The 21,266-nt window shown below is 40.6% G+C and overlaps 1 protein-coding gene across 1 annotated transcript in view; it reads left to right on the top strand.

The window, feature by feature from the left end:
• Positions 1–12,426, top strand: part of LOC137912704 (neuronal growth regulator 1-like) — a 102,610-nt gene extending 90,184 nt beyond the window's left edge. Inside the window, exon 8 of the mRNA XM_068756838.1 lies at positions 12,326–12,426. Within this exon, the coding sequence (XP_068612939.1) occupies positions 12,326–12,426 (101 nt within the window). The remainder of the gene's footprint in view (positions 1–12,325) is intronic.
• Positions 12,427–21,266: the final 8,840 nt, after the last annotated feature.

Raw genomic sequence — 21,266 nt, 5'->3', positions numbered from 1 at the left:
CTTTATCACAAATTAATCCAAGACTAATTTGTTTCCTCCTTGTTTAGATGATGCAGCAATTGTGAGCACTTCAGCATAAACAATTCTGTGTACGTGTAATAACCACTTACAGTATTAACCCATTTATTAAGGCAAATGAACTGATGGCGGAGAAACTGAGGGTGTCTTCTTTAGCACTGACTCAGAGTGCATTTAGAACTCTAATTAAGGTCCAATTAAAACTTTCCCCTCCAATCAAATTATAAAAACTGATAACTATCCACATTTCACCATCCTTAGCGTTCACTGTTCTTTACTGAACCCTCCGAGGATCCTGCTTCTCACCTGTTTTTGGTGGGTTTCTGGTGTAAATGGCTGTGCTGCTCTGCAGTGGATTATTCCGCTTACCCTACATCGCTTTGACCGAGTCTCTCTGCCTTCTGTATCCAGCTCAATCCCGTTCCCTTGTTCCCACATGAACAATTCTCTCTGATCATCTCTTCCTCTTTGCATCACTTCTGGAATGTCGGCCATTAAAAAAAACTACACAGAAAAACTATGTCACTTTTTTTTTACTCTGTTTGTCATCCATGTGTATTTGTCAGGATTTGTGAGAGTAATATTGGTGGTCGCTATGAAATCTGTCAGAGCCTTTCCAGTTTTTAAATCGTGTCAAAGAATTCTATTTCTTGCCTTTATTTCTGCCTGTTATTTGTGCTTTTGTTGCAGGCGGTGTTTTTTATTTTTCTGTTACTGTCACTTCTAAAATTGTCTTTCTCATGTAGCTTTTCAGACTGTAAGTCGGCAACTTTCACACGTCTGCCACTCTACTCAAAATATAAAAGCACGTTATTCCTTATTCCTTATAGACCAACATTACTTCATTTTTTTTGAAAGTTTTGGCTAATAGAATATATCAGAAAAGGGAAATTACTGTTAAAGAAACAAAATAATTTGATTTTTTTTTTGTCAATTCAAACCTTTTTTCCAACTTGAATTGACTCTCTCACCACAGCAGTCATGGTGATGAATAGCATGTTTCAGTGGGAAAGATGAGTTTTGCTCCTCATAACAACAGACATGACTGCTACTGCTGTGTGAGAGCTGGAGCAGAAAATGGATAGTCATTTCCTTTAATGGTCACGAAAAGCTGCTGTAGAGATTCAGTCTTGGACTGTAATTGAGACACCAGGGTATATTCCCTTTCTGGACAGACTCTAATGGTTACTGCATTAAGGAGGATGATTGAAGAAACCCACACACTTACAGTAGAAGCTGCAGTAAATCAGGAAGAAGTGTCTTTTTGGGTTCAGACTGTGCACCAGCTCGGGTCTTGCCCCTCTCTCTCTCATCTTTGGTGAAAGCACTCAGCAGAGTTAAAGGGGTATAATTTTGAAGTAAAAGATTACACTTTTATCTGTAACAGAAAGATAACTCTGGGTAATTTGTCATTGCCCTTGGACATTCAGTAAATGCATTATTCAGGTTATGTACTCACCGGTGTTTGTCCATATGTCTGTCTGTTAGCAACATGCTCAAAAGGTTCTCTACAGATCTTGATGTTGTGGGTGATACCAGGAACAGATAATAAAATTTTGGTGACGATCCAAAAGAGATAGTGGATTATGGATCACTTTGAAATGTTCGCTAACATTGCAGTCAATGGAGCTTCAAAATTTGTTCCTCAATATCTCGGTTGATTGTTGACTAACGTTTATGGAATTTGACAAAGTCATGTAGGCACTGTCTTAGGCCAGAATTTGATCTGGATCAGATTCAGAATATTACATTTTAAAATTTAATCAAGTGTGATTCACTTTAACTTTTCATGGTTGGTTAATGAAGATACCAAGGACAATTCAGAACCTTTAGGTGATGATCCAGATCACCATGTGGATGGTGTAAATTCAATTATGAAGGAAATGAGCTGCTCGACGGAGGTCCGTGCTCTCCGAGTGCTTTTCTAGTTTCATCTTCAAATTAGTCTTTCCTGTCTGCCAACATATCAAGTCTCGCTCCAAACACCTCCACAATGGCTTTTTTTTAGATTCCGTCTTATTTCTTTTGTCCTGTTTGATGTCTCCAATCTCTCCCCTCTGCCCTCTCTCCATGAACTCTACTCTCAGTGCAGTGCTGCTGCTGCAGTGTCGTTTCATTCTCGCCAACAATCATGTCTGAGGTCTGAGCTTCTTCAATCTTAGATCAGTCCAGACTGCCCATTACCCACAAAAATGTAACACACGTTTGTCCTGGCGAAAACAAACAAAAGAAATTACACTGACAAACAAGATGTGTCAAAGCATTTTCTTTCAGTTCATTTCTATTTTATGCATTCAGTTATAGCTGTGCACACTAAATTACACACTAGCAAATGCATGAAAGCAACACTTCAGTCGCTGCCTCAAGAAAAACATTTTAATAGACCCAACAATAGATGCCAGTGTCTGCAACAAACCACCGATGAAATGATCAGATCATGCTTTCGCTCTGTTTGCCACCCCTCATGGGTCCTCAAAATCTTTTTACTGACAAGCCACACCTTGAAAACCTTGGAGATTTTTAAATGCAGTTAGAAAAGGTCATGACATTCTGAAATGTCATTCTCTTTGGGTAAATGGCTTGGATATCGTCTCATTAAATAAGGCTAGTCCTATATCAGCTCAAATTCAGCCGTCTTTGGCCTCTTCGGTGTTGCCGGTCCTAATACTACAGGCTCTCGGTGCAAGTTGGAGCGGTGTCACCAAGCATGATGCACTCCCCAGGAGGCTAATAAAGAGTGCAGCACACAAGTTCCCATTCAGTGCTAGAGTGTGCATGTATGTGTGAGTTAGTGGCGGATGGCTGGGATTCATTGCTAACAGTTAATGCACTTTTTTTAAAGCACACATGGAAACGTGCATCACGCATAGCTCACTGCGCTCTTAGTTCAATTCACTCCCGCCTTCAGTTTTTCAATGGCATGGAGCAAATACGTGTGGTTTAGGGCGAAGCCCCCAAAAAGAGGTCATTAACCCTTTAGTATTCCCCTGCCTTGCAGCTGATGTGCTATTCAAGGCTTCTAACAAGGATGCATCCTCTTAGCATACATTACTGATAAAGGAAGTGAACACTCTGGGAGATGCCTTTGGCTAAACTATCTTGAGACGTAATGCGCCAAGGCCTCTGATGTGATAAACGGCCACATTTTTAAAATCAAAGCCCTTCCTTCCTGTTCAAATAGGCTAACGTGTTTGAAGCAATCAATTGCCCAAGTTACTCACCAGCCAGAGTCGTGTCACCATCGACACTGTTAATTAGCCCTGACGGATCCAGGCGCTTTTGTCTCAGCACCTTTGTAAGGGGACGAGTGGATTAGAGTATTCTACCACACATTTTTTATTCCTCATGCCATCTTGCATAGGAACATCTCAGTGATGGTGGGAGGCTCGGAGTTGGGCCTCCAGCCGTAGATCTGCATCCTAACATGAAGCAACAAATAATAACTGGAAATGGACTTGTGTCTTTCACCAGTAATGAATCATAGAAGGGATCCGATATCACAATTACAGATTATCGCTTATTATTACAGAGACAATTTGTTTTTATAGCTTTTATATGGTTGAAACTAAATTGCATTTTAATACTCTGTAGTTTACTTTGAAGATATGCAGACTCTTTTATATGAGTTTTGAGATGACAAGCAACTCCAGTATTTAGTTAAAATCATATTTCATTAAGAATTTACTTTACATTTATGTTTGTTCTAAATTTTAAGTATCAAGACATCCGATGCAAAAACCAAAACCAGCGAATAATGATGGGTCGTCTGTGGATCATGAAAACTTGGCTTATTCCTTTATGTTATGAAAACCATAAAAAATAATTCTTCCATTCCAATGAATATGAGCCCTGCAATTTATTTTGTGCCCATCTTACACATACTGCCACTGTAAATATTAAAGCACCAAATGAACAGGTGTGTCATTTTTCAGTGAGTCTGCAAATTAAATCCAGGAGAATCCCACTTGCAGCCTTTCTGTGAAGAGTTTGCATTTTCTCCTCGTGTCTGCGTGGGATCTCTCCGGGTTCTCTGGCTTCCTCCCACCACCAAAAAAACCCCATGCAAAATTAGGTGAATTGATTGCACTAAATCAGGGCTGTCAAACACATTTTCTCCAAGGGCCACATTAGCATTATGTTTGCCCACCAAAGGCCAAATGTAAACCATAACACAGTAAAAAATGTAACTAAATGTAATGTCATTTAATGTAAAATAAATGTAACTACTCCTTAACGTGCTGTTAAATAACTATTTATTTTATTTAACTCTTTAGCAGCCCCAGTAATTACAATAAAATATTCAGTTTTGATGTCAATTTTTTTTTAAAGATAAAGCCATACTGTAAATGAGAAAAATCATAAGTATGAACCAAAGTTTGTGATGGGAATAAATTAACATAACATCTAATAATGTGGAAAAGTTCCATTCAAATGCAATCATCACGCAGGAACAAAGGTAATCGATACAAAATCAAAGCAAAACCAAAAAGCCACCACCTTGTCTTGTCATGGACATGTGCAAACCAAAAACAACAACCGGAGTGGGCAAGATAAAGAACATTCCCCGAGTTAATGCCGCAGAAAAGACGTCACTTTCAGGATCAGCACTGGACAGCTCCATATAGCCGACTACCTATGGAGCGGTCCAGTGCTGATCCTGAGCGCCATATGTACATATGTACATATGGCGCTCAGCAAAAATATTATCTAACACAAGTTATGGCATTAACTTTGTTCAAAAGACTTTTGTCACAGTTGAGAGGGGCAGAACTGCAGTACATCCAACACATGTGGGCTGTTAAGAACATGTGTGACAGATGCAGTATTTTACAAAAACAAATGTCTGCACACAGCTCTCGCGGGCCAAAAAAAATTGCTTGGAGGGCCACATTTGGCCCCTGGGCCTTGAGTTTGACACATGTGCACTAAATTGTCCATAGGTGTGAATGTGTGTGTGAATGATTGTCTGTCTTTGTGTGGCGCTGCGATGAATATGTGTGTGTGTGTTTGCAGCTCCTGGTACCTTGCTGAATTTAGCCAGGGGTCAATCCACCGGTCCAATTTGTCAGTAAACGCAGATTTATTCCCCTCAGTGATCTCAGTCAATAATGTTTGACCTCATGTGAAAAACAGGAACACATAGCTAGAGAGAGAGAGAGAGCGGTACTTGCATACTTCGATGCTGCAGTCAACACCACTCCCCCCCCCCCCCCCATCAAAGAGAGAGAGTATGTGTCACCATCATTTCTGGTATTTATGCAGCCATGAAAGTTGCATATTGATAGTGTGGGTGCGTCAGATGGGATAAGCCAAGGGAAAGGCTAAAGTGGATTTGGAGTGTGTGTGTGTGTGTGTGGGGGGGGGGGGGGGTTCTGTTCAAGCAGATAAGAGTAACATTTCCTTTTTTGGATGTGACACATTTCAGAGTGAAGTATTGTCTGCCTTTATTCATAAAATTATAACATCCAGTCAAGCATGTTTGTGATGCACGAAGCTGCCTTTCAGGAAAGCATGTTGACCTATGCAGCTAAACCGAGTCACACATGGGGAAATGTCTCAATGATACCAGTAACTTTTGCAATTTTCATTTAATTGTACGTACCATAGTTCCTTTTTTTCACACGCGAGGAATATTATACATAACGTTTTCACAAATGCATTTATCTGAAACGCCACTTTGTAGTGTTTTACATTAAGAAGGCATATAAAATAAGTTGGAACGATACATCAGCTCCCAACTTAACCCTTTCTAAATGGTGTCTGGCTCATGTGGCTGTGTGGAATACACATCTGAATCAGTGGTGCTCACTTCAAGATGGTGCAGCTTTTATCTGAACCTCCTGCAGGCACACAGCTATGAGGTGGGGAGCAGAAACTGGAGTGCATCGACTGCCTCAGGTTCTGTCTCAGTGTAATAAAAGAATATTTCATGCGTGACACTCTCACAGCCTATGGGCGTGCACCAACCAAAGCAGACTTTAAGCTAGCAATAATTAACATCAACATATGGCTCGTGCCTCTGTTGGATTGTGCCCCTCCTCTGCGCTGCCTCAATTTGAATGCAGTGCCTGAGCTACAAATATTCCACTGCTCATGCTAATCACTCTGCAATTGATTCAGCCCTATTTGGGCCAACAATTTCTGTAAACCACAGAATTGATCTAAGAGAAATCAATTAACAGCTCAGGATAGGTAAATATGAAGAAAAACTATGGATTGCCCTCCATACACTGTGACCATCTGTGCAAATTCTAGTTCAGGCTCATGTGCTTGTGCGGAGACAGTTTTGCACAAGCAAATTCCAGTCAGGTTCGAATAGCCCCAGGTGAACTGATAACCAGACAATGTGCAGTGATAAAGTTATCTCATATCCATCAAGAAGAAAATGCTCTTAACCCTCCACATTCAGGCCGGCTGTGTTATCAGCACCATAATGGAAATTGATAAAAGAGGGCTGTCTTATCATAATCCTACATACATAACAGCAGGGAATTGCGATTTAAGGAGGCTAAAGGCGAAAGAGATTGGTAAAAAAAAAAAAAAAAAGGAGTGGGAAGGAAGAGATAGTTGCCTCCTGGTTGGAGATCAGATCTTATCGGACTATATTGATGAGGCAAATCATGGAGATGCGAGTACAGTAACGCTGGCTTGTCATCAACATTCCTCATAACCAGCCAGATTGTCGCCGTCATCATCACAGGGGTGCAGTCGCCAAGGAGCAACTGACTCAGCAAAATCCTTGGGCCCGCGGCAAGAAAAAAAAAAAGCCTGATAGGCATTAAAAAGTGAGAGAGACAAAGGGAAGGAATGGGGAATTATTAGAGATTGTGGAAGTGAGAGACCCAAATATGAGAGGAGGATAATTATAGCAATAGTGAAAATGAGAGAAAGGAATAAGGGGCTGCATGAACCTGCTGACATTGTTTGTTTGTCCCTGTGTATTTTATTAAGCCTCAAACATTAAAGAGATTTAGTGGGAGTGGCAGCCAAAGTCATAGAGCCATTATACTTTTCAAAATGCAGTGATTAAAATATGTGCACTGTTTTTTTTTCTTGTTTATTCCCAGAATGTGCTGATGTAGATTTATTCTTTATATTTCTAAAAACAGAGGGGAGAAAAAGTATAAATCATTTTGTTAATGGAGATGTATCCATCGTCGTGCATATAAAGGACATCATTTGCAAGCTCATTGATTTCCTGCAGAAAGTATGTCCTTGAATTGATGGGCGCCATAAAAATGCATGCAGGTCACTCTGATTCTCAGCAGACTCCACTATTCAGCTTGAATAAAAGGAACACCCGTACAGTCTGTTAAAGGAAGAGGAGAAGCCTGAGCGAGTGAGACGTCGATCAATAATGAACAGGAACCGTATCTGTATGTAGAACGCCGGAAATGTCTTCTCAGTAAGGATTTCTTCCTCCAGCTCACACTGTCCAGATACCCTGCAGAGGCGTTGATTAAGTCAAGTTGAAGGCCAAAGCCTGCCTGTAATCGAGAGCCCCCAGCTCACTAAGTAAGCTATCAGGTGACCCGTCTCCCTTTCTCAGTCACTCTCCATTTCGATATTAATGCTGAGAGGAACCATTAGAGCTTGATCTTCAGCCCCAAAACACATTCTGCTGGGTGATGATAACCAGGATCTGTAGAGAGAGAGAGATAGGCTGTGTGTGTGTGTGTGGGGGGGGGGGGTATGGCAGTACTGGGAGGTGGAGGAAGGTAAATGATCTCTGAAGGCCATCTTATTAATGGAAGCTTTTCATTACTAGGACTAATGCAAATGATTGGTAGAGCTAATGAGCTTGAAGGTCCGTGTGAATAAGGACCCCGTGGAGCAGAAGTGTGTGATGATCATAGCGGGAGGCGAAGGTGATGAGTTCTCAACATCATATCTGGACATGATGAACATTTTGCTTATACAATAACTGGAGGAGTGGAGAGAGAAATGGATGAAGGCGCTGAAGGGTCTGCAAGTCGATTGTGCGCCGACTCAATATGGCAGCGTGCTACCAGAAAGAGGGTGCAAGATGAATGATAGAGGAGAAGAATGCATTTCACTTTCAGTGGAGTGAAGTGAGCTATCGCTATCAAGTGTTTGCACACGCTCGGCGTAAAGGCACTTTAAAAGACGATGAAGTGCAGCACACACTTTTAGGGCAGAGCTCATCAAATGTCTTGGGTGTTGCATGATACGAGTTTGGACTGAAACGAACCAAGCCAGACATTTTTTTGTGGTTGTACTGTTAAAGACACCCTTGGCGGTTCATGGGAACCTCGCATGTAGAGGGATTCAGCTCGATTTACAGCATGATGTGTACAGGATCAGTTCTGGCTCAGGAGTGTCTCATGTGGGCTCTCACAGTGGTGGTGGTGGTGGTGGTGGGGGGGGGGGGACCAAAGGCCACTGATGATTGATGGTCAAGGACACTGAACCTCTCCCCAAGCCCCCTGCTCAGAAGAGCCCGGCTCTGAAGCTGTGTCCTCGGGGATATTGGAATGCTGCATGCCTGACTGTGTGCTGTTCACGACAGCCTGCTTGGAGGATACGACCAATTTAAGGGATGAATCATCCTTTAAACGACAGAGAAATGAATTTGGGACTCAATCCAGTGGATGTTTTTTGGGGGGGGGGGGATTTTTGCATTTTCTCATATGCATTAAAGAACTTGTGTGAAATGTGACACTAGCCAATATGGCCTTGAGGGTTTCTGAATGGATTTGCACAAACCTGACAAACCCAGTGTGCCTGATGGGCTGAGAAGAGGAAGGGAAAGGCACTCACACTATTACTTAATGAATGGTGACGTTCCAGTGAATTACAGAGCAATGCATAACACTCGAGGTGGTGCTCAACAGAAACCCTGCACCGAGTGCTCCTGTTGCGTATTTCAGCACGATTCATTATCTGTGTCACCAGTGACTGAGGTTAAGGACCTTAGCATTTGTTGTGCATGTGAAATGTGGGTGACAAAACTGCTGTCGATGGAGATTTGAGAGGGAAGAGGGAGGGAAGAAGGACAAGAGAGAGAGAGAGCACACTATTTAAAGCTTATGGCTTCAGTCCAGAATCAGAGGAGAGCGCCAGGGATTGTTATTTTCATATGAGTCTTGCTGGAGCTTGGGAGGCTTTAGTTTTTCATTTCAATTCAGTTGCAAAACAGTAATTGAAGTGTATAGCTTTCATCTCCACTTATCTCCTCGACTCCTCTCCCTTTGGAGCCCTGCTTGTCTTCCCACCATTTGCGCATCTTGACGCTGTTGGTTTCTCTATGATATATTGTCTGGAATGCTGGTACATTATTGTAGCTCGGTACTGATGTGCATGGCAATTAAATTCAAACCCCAAAGAGCTATAGCTCAGGCAGAGCCCCCTCCTCTTCCTCTGCTTTCCCATCTGCAGAGTCGTTCTCGCACCCCTTTCAATCACTGTCCTTCCTTTTTTCCCGAACTCTCTCCTCCTTTGATTCCCCTTCGTCTCACCCGTATCTGTCTTTCTTTTGTGCGTACTTTCTCTCCTTCTCTGTTGCTTTCCCCTTTCCCTATCCCCTTCATGTTAATAAGCAGAATAATTGTGTTGCAGGCAGTTCCTGGTTGGGGAGTTAATTAAAATGGCAAGTTACAACCCACACAGTCAAAACAATGGAGGAGGCCGCTTTTTCTCAGTGACACAGGAAGATATTAAACAAGCCCAAAAAACAAACACTATGAGGAGGAAGGCTGACTTTCCCCAGCCTCACTAAACATTTGCCCTCCTGGATGCAACTGAAGGGTTTATTATGGTGGTATCCAGTCCAGTCAACATTAGTCCTAGCAGAGAGCCAGTGTTTGCCCGTTTGCTCCCTGAACTGCTGCATGAAAAGCAGCCGTGTGTCAGATCTTAACTGCGGTAGTTACTGAGCCAGAAACTACACTGACACTGATAAAATGAGAAACTGAGAAAGGGCAGTAGTGGCATCTGTCTATTGCCTACCCGCCACCACAGACACACACACATATGCACACACAATTCTGCTAGCGTGGCTAGCACGATACAGCACGCTCAGGCTCTGGCAACGTTGCGCCGGCAGAGCAGGACAAGAGCTGTTGCTATGGTTACCCTTTCTCGGCTCGCTCTCACAGCTCGGGAAAACTGTGTCATTATCCTGTACTTTGGATGGGAGAAGAGAGAGCGGGAGGGAGGATACGGGGAGAGAGAGAGAACGAGGCACAATGAAGAGACAAAGATGGGAAGGCAGACAAAGGGAGGGATAAGAGAGGAGCATGCACCGAACGCACACATCATCAGAATGTGTATCCATCTTTGCCCCTCTAGGCACTGATATTTACTTTTCTGTTATATTTTCATTCGGTCAGTGAAGCTACTTTTCTTTTTAAAAAGGTAGACGTCAAAACTGGCAAATAATGCTTTAAAATCTCCCGTAAAAGCAGCGCTGTGTCGGGTGATAATGAGAGGTGTGTCTGTTTCCTCTCTCACCGCAATCTGCTGTTAAAATCGTCACCAAACTTTCCATAATGTCGGTAAAAAAGATCAATCTCTGCACCATTGCATTTATTTTAAAACACTGGCGGCCATATTCCACTCTAATGGCCAGCAGTTTGTGTTCTTATTGAATAAATACTGGATAACAACCATAACTACAACACAGCGAGATAACAATCCTCTCCTGCAAATCCTCTACCGGTTATTTATAACCCCAGGAATAAATGGAGAAATTGACTTTATATGTTCATGGTTTTGTGCGTGTGTGTGTGTGCGGGCGCCTGACATGAGGTTTTTACTTTACTCGGTGTGTTTGTGTGACGTGAGGTCCACATCGCAGGAATAACATTTTCAACTAATTACCTGGCCGTGTAAATAGTGGTACCCTGCTGATATGTGCTGTGCAGCACATGATTTCCCCTGACAGACCACAGCCCGGCTTGCTGCACGGTGCGTTTGCATGCCTGTGCATGATGGTGTGTAGACATGCATGTCTACACACAAGTGTGTGCGTTACAGTGAGAGGACAGGTCTTGTAACATGCTCGATGTGTGTGTAGCTACAAGTTAGAGGAGGCAGAGTCACCCCTCCAAATGAAAGGCTGCCGTCTTCATCTCTGTCCATCTGACACATCTCTCCAGAGAGACCCGCTCATATTACTGTGGCTGTCCGCTGCTCCGAGAAACACAAACAAACAAAGCAAAGCTGCCCGTGATAGGAAAGCAAAGGCCGAGCGCAGCCCTCGTCTGTTCTCCTCGCCCGCACTGACAGCTTCTTTAGTAATGTTAAAGACAGGAATTGGAAAAATGTGCTTTGTGAAAGGTATTTTAGAAGGTTGGTGTTACGTAATAGAGTTTTAAAGGTATATTTCTACTTTGTTGGATATTTCATTGTCAATGTGTTGAAATTGTCCCGCCTCTCACAGCACAGTGAGAGAGCTGTCAATTAATCCCCAGAATCTGTTCTGAGGAGAGGTTTTAATCACCGGCTTTAGTGGACTACAATCATACAGATTGTACGTTAGAGAGCAAGATGATAGTGTCGGCGGTGAAAAAAAGCCGAAAAGGTCATTAATAAAGGCTAAATAAATGCTCCCAACTTGCTGTCTCGTTGCAAAATAATTGTCTCGTTGAGGCTCTTGGCACATTTCAGATGTTTATGAGTTGTCAGTTCAACCCAAGAGTCATCTCCCCTTCAAACACGGGGAAATTGTTCCTCTTCTTTCCTATCTCAGTGGCACCTGTAATGTATTTACAGAAATTTACCGAAATTAGCCTTTGGCTATAATCTGGCATATTTACATATTTTAATATGTACTGTCCCTATTTAAATTATTTAAATAATTAAAATAAATTAAAAATGTATTTATTTATATGCATTGCTTATTTTTAAATTGCATCTGTAAAGATAGGCGCGTAGCCTGACTCAGCAGATGACACATTGCATGACCCCCTCACATTTATCTCGTGTTGGACACAGCATTAGTATTACCATTATAGTAATTCTAATGTTTTAAAGTATGATGATAACACTTCAATAGTTCAACTATTGTAGGATCCAACATGCAGTTGAATGTAATCGGTATATTTGATTTCACAGAATTTGAGAACTTCTTCCGCCTCTGATCTGCAGAGCTAACGGCAAAGCCGTTAAGGTTCCTATAAATGGAGTAACCAATTCAAAACCGCAGCGGTACAGTAATTGCAGTTTTTACAGCCTCATTTGGAAGCGCCATACAAAGCTTACTGTGGATTTTGAAATGGTTGGTGCAGCTGAGTAAAAGTGCAATCAACACTAATCAGAGCTTCTCTTATTTCCTTGCCCACAGCTCCCAACACTGCACCCTATGGGAGCACAGGAAGTGCATACATCCCGCTGGCCTGCCGATACCTGGTCCTGGCTCTGTCTTCCTTCATCAGCATGTACTAGCAGAGGCCAGCCCAGACACAATGACTGTGGAGAGCATTTATGAATCCTTTTTGACATTGCTGATGGCTGGAATCGAATCTGGTACAGTTTTGCTGAAAAGCCGTGAGAGGAAAATAAGCAGCGTTACTTTCTGTGGAATTTTATTTTTCTTTACCTTTTTGTCGTGTAAACATGTTGATGTTTTTCTTTTATTTTTTATTATGATCATTATTTCCTCTCTTGTTTTCTGATTGATTGACCACCTTGTAAATTGTTGCTCAACCCCCACTCCTACGCCACCTACATTCATATCAAAAGCGCCCCCAAACTTCCCAACTGAGCTACTTTCTCTGAAAGGCAAAAGGTCATTTTCATCTTTTTTTGTACGTGACTTAATTAAAAGACAACTTTACCATGTCAGTACACATTAATACCACAGAGGGTTGTATTGAATGTATTATAAGTTGCTTGAGAGACATTTAGATCCTGAACAATAGAAATTTGAATTATGGCGTGTGCTTAAAAAACATGGGGGGAAAAAAGACAAAAAAGGCAGTGGTTTTTTCTGGACCTGTCTCATTAGGTGGATGAACAGTGTTAAAGGTGTGCTTTGTTTTATTCTGAAGTGGGTCCTCGACTTACCATGCCTGTCAAATGGATTTGATCAGGCAGCTGTCAAAGTAGCAAAGTATACCATCTTGTATCTTTATACTTTAGTAGAGTGTAGGCTTTTGTTTGAAAGCGGGGCCAGCTTCTCTCATTTGACCAAGATCATGACGTTTGTGCAGTTGAAGGGAGGAACACTGATTCCCGATGTTTACATTTTTTATGGAAATGTGAATCCTCCAGCGTATACGCCATGCTTCTTTCAGTGACATTCTTACAGTTCAGGAGAAAAAATCAGAGCCCGAGTTTAGCTGTTAAGCGTCTCCCCTTAAACATCGGGCTCCCAGTGGGCCGCTCAGCAGAATCGCCGAATTTGTCATGTTCCTACGGATCAACTACTTGCCGAAAGCCCACAGCGACTCATTGTGGGTCAGTTGAAGTTCTTGGCTGGCTTTATACATAGACAATGGATTCTGGGAAAACGTAATTCTGCAGAACAGTATTTAATTCCTCTGTTTTTCCTTAGAGATGATTCAATACTTGAATATATTGCAGTCTCTTGAAAAGTAAATATATATATATATATATATGTCTACTTTAAAGTACCAGTTATCAAATAAAGGCTGTGAAACCGTAGAGCTGGTGGCCATGCAGTTTAAGGTTTCCAGCAAATACATTAATATATTTAGTGATTTCTAAAAGTCATAAAACAATTAAGCATTTTTGACACCAACAAGCAACAGATTGAAAAACAATGCTTATGAACATGCCAATTGCTACAAACATGGCTAAAGGCTATTTCAATATAAGAAGATTTACCATCAGGTCATTTTTCTTCACTGCAATCAGCCATATCGAGACTCAGATTGCTTCTCATTTTAGCCAGACTGTCACGGCATATTCATTGTCGAGTATCTTCACACTATGGCGTAAACAGAGATATTGTACTGTATTGCCTTAATAGTACCGTATTAAAACAAGTCTCCTATAAAGAACTTCCGGAAGCTTTCAATGAGACACAGCTCTGTTTGACATGCTAATGATTATTGAATCTTTCCAACGAGGAATAAAATTCAGAATCAGTAAATTCAGTATGTTCAAATAAGCCAGTTGCATCTACGCAAGATGCAGTTTGTGTCATCCAGGTTGACTTGTTATCTAATCTGAACTCGGACTGTGTTGTATTTTGCCCTGAGATTTAGGGACGAAGAGTAGCCTAGTTCATGCAGTATTTTCACGTGAACTTGTAACTGCAAACCGAGAGAGAAATAGCCATCGCAGTAAAAAGACTTAAAGCACAAACACTGTTGTTACTTTTACGTTTTGTGAGGATTTGTTTTTATTGTCTGCTAAACATTATATTTCTTTTGTTGTTTATACTGAAATGGTTATCAGCTTGTTTTACAAATTATGAAAATACTGCATCATATGATCTTGTTTAAACGTTGAGGTATACTGAAATGGGTCAGACGTATATTTATTCTCTTCATTTATGAAAACAATGTATAAAAATACATTTGAAACATGTAAAACCGGATATGCGACATTTATTTGAATGAGGCAGTATGGCATAGTTTATAATGCTGTTGGGTTCATTTAGATGCCAGCACTGTTTTTTTTTTTTTTTTTTGGCAGATGTGTGCATTCAAAAGAACAATGTTTGCAATCAAATTACCTACTTTTTGAAGAAAAAAGGGTGCAAACCAATATTACAGTATTATAGAACAGAATAAATGTGTGTATATTTGGAGAAAATAGGATATCTTTTGATCTTTAGAGCCAGTGTGTAGTCATAGTTTCCACACTTGCGTGTTTGACGGTGTGCAGAGAGTATGGTTGTGCTGCATGTCAAAGTTAACCTGTGTTTTTGAGGTGGCCATTTTACAGATATTCATACTTTTTATGAATGGAACCAGTTGTTTCCAAGTTCTTAAATCTGGTCGAAAATAATTCCTCCTACAGACCATAAAACTTATTTTTTTCCTTTTTTTGTGATTTATTTAAATCAACTTTGCTGATGAACTTAAAACGTCCGCTATTCTGAGTCATAAAGATTATCGTGGTACTATGGTAACAGTCCGGAGTCAAGTTGATTGCTTTTTTTAAGCACTTTAAGACCATACTAATATTCCATATGAAATGTACTGGATGTTGATTATTTTGAAAAATGGTATTAAGTCCCTATCGAATCACTATTATTTGTAATAAAAGTCTTCATGTTACAATATAAACCTACATCTGAGTTAATGAGCACTCAAAAGGGTTGTTGAGAGCACCATTAGAACCATTACAAATGGATTTCAACATGAAATGTCCTTTCCCTTCCTTTAAAACTGAAGAGTCAAGTGGATCAGGCTTCTTATTTTCAGACTACGTAAGATCTATCAGCACTTATTTCACCTGTTATCTCGGAGAGAAAAGTTTGGTTGGAGAGAATGGCTCGTCCTATACTCTCTGAACAGACGGGAAGGTAAATGATTAATTGAGTTTCCTGTGTTACTTTGTTGTTCACAAAACCCTGCGCAATGCAAATGTTGCACAGACGCTGCTGCATTGGAGGCATATCTTTTGCTTGGATAAAGCCAGCATCATATTTCTAAAGACAGTGAAAAAGCCTTCGCACAACAATTTTGTTAAGTGTAAACAAACAAAGGTGAGTAGTTGGGTTTCCACACAAATAACTTTAGCTGACAATAACACAGATTATTAAATTGTAATATGTTTGTGCTCGTAGGATGTTGTTAGCCCATTAAAGAAGTGCCACTGGGCTCCTTTGAACCCCACACAGGCCAACCCTGGCTCAAATGCTGCTGTGACTCCCCTGTTTGCACACTGCCACTTGAGTCAGCCTCTTTTTACAGTATCGTGTATATTTGATCTCCTCCCCTCCACCCTCAAACTCTATAAATCCTCCTGAGCTCAGATGGCCAGATGCCACAGTACATAGGATTAACAGCGGTTTGCACTGAATCATTATGATTGACCGAAGTGTGCCATTTAGTATGTGTGATCAAGAAAACATGAATCACTGCTCTCCCATAATGCATCTGGGGTGTGTCATATCATCCAAGACCAAAAGACTTTTGAGTATCTTACAACCGGCGTACTCTTGACTGAAACCGTCACGGTTGTGTGGCCTACTGCTTAAAAGTCACGCTGATGTCGAAGCTGAAAAGAGGCCACCCCACCAACCTGCACAGATCACTGCCTCGCCCCGCACTCACAACCGACAGCAGGAAAAAAATAGCGCTCCACTCTTAAATGTAAGATAAGAGGATTATAAATATTCATGCTGGTGCATAGTATTAGGGCCCCACAATCCCCACCCTGAATTTTCAAATTGCCAATTTTAAAGCATGCCCCCACCCTGCTCTCATCCCACCTCATTACAATCAGGCTGATATGTGTGAGAGCATTTACCACAAAGTTTGGGTGTGTTGCATCATAAACACGTGGAGGGGGGGCAAGTACTGTACTGAACGTGCCTTTAAAGTATTTTATCAGTCTTAATCCTAATTTCAGCATCAGTGCCACAACGTTAACCTGTTCACAGTCTTTACTGATTTGCCAAATATCTCTGAATTGGTTACTTAGAACATCTTCACATGGAAAATGTTCACCTAAAAAAACACAACACTCCATGTATTATAGGTTTTATGTAAATATAAAATTACATGTATGTATTGGTGTGAAGACAAATGGTTTAAGAAAACAAAATATATTCTGACATTAACTCCAATGTTGTGTAGCATATTAAAGAAAATAAAAAAGTGGCAGCAGAATTACTATAATTATAAATACTTCATAATTAAGGAACAATGTAATCTTGTATAAATATTCCAGAGAAATAGAATCAGGGTTCAGACAGTCATTCTGGATGTCATCAGGTAAAATATAAGGACTGAAAATTCTGCTTATAAGTTGTGTTAACGTCTTTAGTATAAACTCAAACAAAGAATCACTTTTTTTATAACAGCCGAAATAAATATTCAGCATGTCTGCACATTTTCTCAGTGTATTGTGACTCGAGCTCTAAATCTGAAATGAATGCAATTTTTATTGAACAGATGAATTCGTCCATAACGGCTAAAATCCTGGAGCAAAATATAGGCAGCATATATTATGGAAATGACAGGACTGTATTTTGGAGTGTTGTGGCATCTGAGGCCAGCGGGAACAGAGAGGAGGAGAGTGGAGTCGTCGCGCGAGAGGGGCTCCTTCTGACCCTGTGGTTAATGAAGCCCTTCCCGTGCCTTTGTTCGTTTTAACCAGGACATTGTCATACATGCTGAAGCTGCGTTGCTTCTGCAACCATTATCATGCTCCCCTAAACAGCGCGCCAAGTTGACAGCATTATAACGGTCTCTTTAGTAGTATTTGATATGCTTGTTGCATAGCAGGCAAAAGCTAACCCTCCTGTCAAACACGGGGGGGGGGGGGATATTCTTTATACATAAGCAGATTGTTGGCACATTTCATTTGATTCTAAATGGACTAGGGGAAAAGGCTTCTTTCTCTCATCTGAAATCATTCCATTGGTGTAAGAACAGTGAGCAGTATTTGACTTGTGTTGTTCTGCATCTCCTTTTAAATCCCTCTGATAATGTGGCAGCTGCCAGTGCATAGAGGGACATGCCATTTTGAAAAGAGGCTGCATCAAGTATTTGTCAATCTGTCCCTCATTATTTCCACTGAACTGGAAAATAAGTTGCCAGGCAATGATGCAGAGCATGAGATAATGCTGGGGTTTTAAAGCGAGCTATCTAAGCAAGGTCTCTCCATGACGCCGATGACTGAATCACAAGCTGCCAAGTGTTTTTTTTTTTTTTTTTCGCGTGAAGCTGCTGGGCAGTTGTCAGATTTCGGGAAAGATTGGGCGGAGCTGCCACGTAATTTTTTTTTGCTAATTTGCCTGACTGTTACTGTATTTGTTTTCATGCCTGAAACAGCAGACCACACCTGAATGACACAGTAAATGAGTCTTCGTAGCACCGGTTCATCTTGTGTGTCCTCAGTGTTGTGTTTGTTTACATGGATTCAACGTATGAGTTGCAACATTTCTTATGTAAATGAATATATTTGCATATATTCTGTTCATTTTACACAAAATGGGAATGGACACTGAAAGGCTAATGGGATTTTTTATTTTTATTTTTTACATTTAACTATTTGTTTTTTGGATTTGTTAAAATTGCCCTGCTTAAAAAAATAACCTGATGAGTTGTCTGAAAGGGGAATGTTTAATAAAATGTGTATGAAGGTCCTTTAGCCACCAGGGATATAGTTGTACATTTATATGCTCTAGGTCACTGGAATGATATTTATGGCTTTAAGTGGCATTGATATATCTATATATACATATATAATATATATATTGATATTTGTCCAGAAATAAGAAAATCCATGTACTTACGTTGAAGCTTACATTGTGTATAACACATATGCAAGTCCATTTTCATCATGTTTGATGTGATTTTGTAGCAGTGGTTTGATACTAATAAATGGCAGTTGATGATGGGATTGTAGTTTTTTGTTGTTTTTTTTGTTTCCAGCCTTAACAGCAGAAAAGCTCTCAACAACCCGTCAGGCTTTTGTATGTGTTCGAGAGGAATGAAAGCTCTGCAGCCACTCTGTCAGAGTGATTTATTTCTAACACATTACTAAAAATATACAAGTCATTCGTTTAATGAACAGACTCTTTGAGTTTCCATTCGTGAAGCTGGTGACAAGCTGCAAAATAGATCCTTATGTGGAAAAGATTTGTTTTATCTACCAAGGACGTTATGTTTTGTGCCGACATTTGTCTGTCTGTCTGTAAGCAGCATAACTCAAAGGTTAGAGACAGATCTTGATGAAATTTTCAGGAAATGTTAGGAATGTTACCAGGAACAGTCGGTACAATTTTGTTGATGATTCAGAGGAGATCCTGGATCATGAATCAATTTTAAATTTTCTTTAACATTGCAGTCAATGGAGCTTCAAAATTTGTTTAATCCAATAACATGTATGGACTTTTGTTTATTTATAGGAGATCCACATTAGCTTCCACTAACGTGGTTGCTAATCGTCCTGTTAAAAACTGTTGAACATGTACAAAATGCCACAAAATAAAAATACAAACACAAATGCCTCAAAATACAAAACAAATATAAAAATACAAAACTTTACTGACTACACAGTAACGGTTTTCTGCTGTCTATGGACAGCAGTGTAAGAAAAGCAGCAAGAAAAAAACACAGTCAGCAACTGTTCAGATCTCAAATAAAATGCTGCCATTTTCGAAACATGACTATGTGACTTTATGAGCAACACAATCGTGACAGTCAACAATTTGTTTCATACATGACAACAATCTTTCTCCAGGTCATCTCACTGGAGCTTTCAGCTGTCGTGGCAGTCTGATCCCTCATCCCAGAAAGGACATTCCAGCTCAGCTGCTCCTCGATGGAGGGTACGCATGAGACGTCAAGGCGGGCAGAAGTCACAGTGGTTGCACCCACCCAGGGTCAGGAACTCCGACACACTAAATATAACACATTCTAAGTGGTAGAGAGCTTTTCTGCAATTGACATTGCACACAGATTCAAATAGAAATCTGAGTTCTCTCTCCAGACTGCTGAAAGCGGGAAAAAAAAGAACAGCAAATTGATTGAAATTGCACTGAAATGCGGATCTGCAGTCGGGCATCTGTGACCAGCAAACCCTCACAGACTTGATCTCATTTGTCAAGAAGCTGAAGGTCAAACCAACATTATCAGCTGACCAAATGTTGTAGGATGTGGCAATGATGTGCGAAATGTGTGACTGCACATCCTCCCTCCGAACAAGACGGCAAACATCATCGAGTTGTGTTCAAACCCCTCTGTCCAAGCTGTAATGAAATAATTGTACAAATTTGTCAACACACACTCACAACCAATGTTCTCATCCTTTTCATGTGGCGAAATAATTGAATTTATTTTTCTGTGTGCATCGCTCAATCTTTAATAAATCAGATACTAAATTTTAGACACGAAGCCCGTCTAAAAGCCAGTCACGCTGGAAATGGCCAGTTTGATATGGTGACAAATGGTTAAATCCAAACACCGAGTTATTGACCAGAACCAGAAAGTGAGCTGATTGGGAGCTGCTCCCCACCCAGTTGCTTGTTTCTTTGCTGTGTTGAGTGTTCCAAAATCAAAGCAAAACCAAAAAGCCACCAACTTGTCTTATCATGGAGATGCGCAAACCAAAAAAAACAACCAAAGTGGGCAAGATAAAGAACATTCCCCGAGTCAATGCCGTGGAAAAGACGTCACTTTCAGGATCAGCACTGGACAGCTCCATATAGCCGACTACCTATGGAGCTGTCCAGTGCTGATCCTGATCGCCATAAGTAGCCGGCTACATATGGCTCTCAGCAAAAATATCATCCAACACAAGTTATGGCATTAATTTTGTTCAAAACTCTTTTGTCACAGTTGAGAGGGGCATAACTGCAGTACAACCAACACATGTGGACTGTTAAGAACATGTGTGGACAGATGCAGCATTTTACAAAAAACAAATGTCTGCACACAGCTCTCGCGGGCTACAAAAAATTACTTGGAGGGCCACATTTGGCTCCCAGGTCTTGAGTTTGACACATACCAATATTTCTATTTATAAAGATATTGTTTTTTTCCCCTGCTGGTCATGTTTATTCGTGTGATTAATTATGATATCATCGAGCTGCATTGCTGTATGCATAGGACACCATGTCTTTATATAAATGTATGCGTTTACTCCAACTGATGGTACAAAGACTTCAAAATCATGACATGTCTGACTGGAATATTGATGGACTGATTTTTGCCATCCATTGTTTTACACAGAAAGCAAATTTTTACGCAATATACAAAATATTGAGGGTTACTTTATTCGTACCTGTAGGTAGACTTGATTTACTGTTCGATCAGATAAAACATCCTATTTCCATTCAATATTACATGAAAATCTAATACAAATTATGGTTGCTATTTTATTTATTATCAGAACCAAGTGGATTTTCCTGAGCGTTCAAACGTCCTCAGATCAGCCAATTACATTGTGCATCATATCACAATACCTCCAAATGCCAGTGGTGGACTTGTTGATTGCCTTTCCCTCTGATGCAGTGACAGAAAAAAAAAATCTGCTTCCTTTTTTTTTTAATCAAAACCTAATTTGGGAGACAAGCATGCACCTGTAAAAGCTCTAAAACCTGTGGCGAGGAAATATTACTCTGAATATATTGA

This window comes from Brachionichthys hirsutus, unplaced genomic scaffold (genome assembly GCF_040956055.1).
Source record: "Brachionichthys hirsutus isolate HB-005 unplaced genomic scaffold, CSIRO-AGI_Bhir_v1 contig_468, whole genome shotgun sequence".
Taxonomy (NCBI): domain Eukaryota; kingdom Metazoa; phylum Chordata; class Actinopteri; order Lophiiformes; family Brachionichthyidae; genus Brachionichthys; species Brachionichthys hirsutus.
Note: the sequence above shows the minus strand (reverse complement) of the source record. Positions and strands in the feature narration are given on the sequence as shown.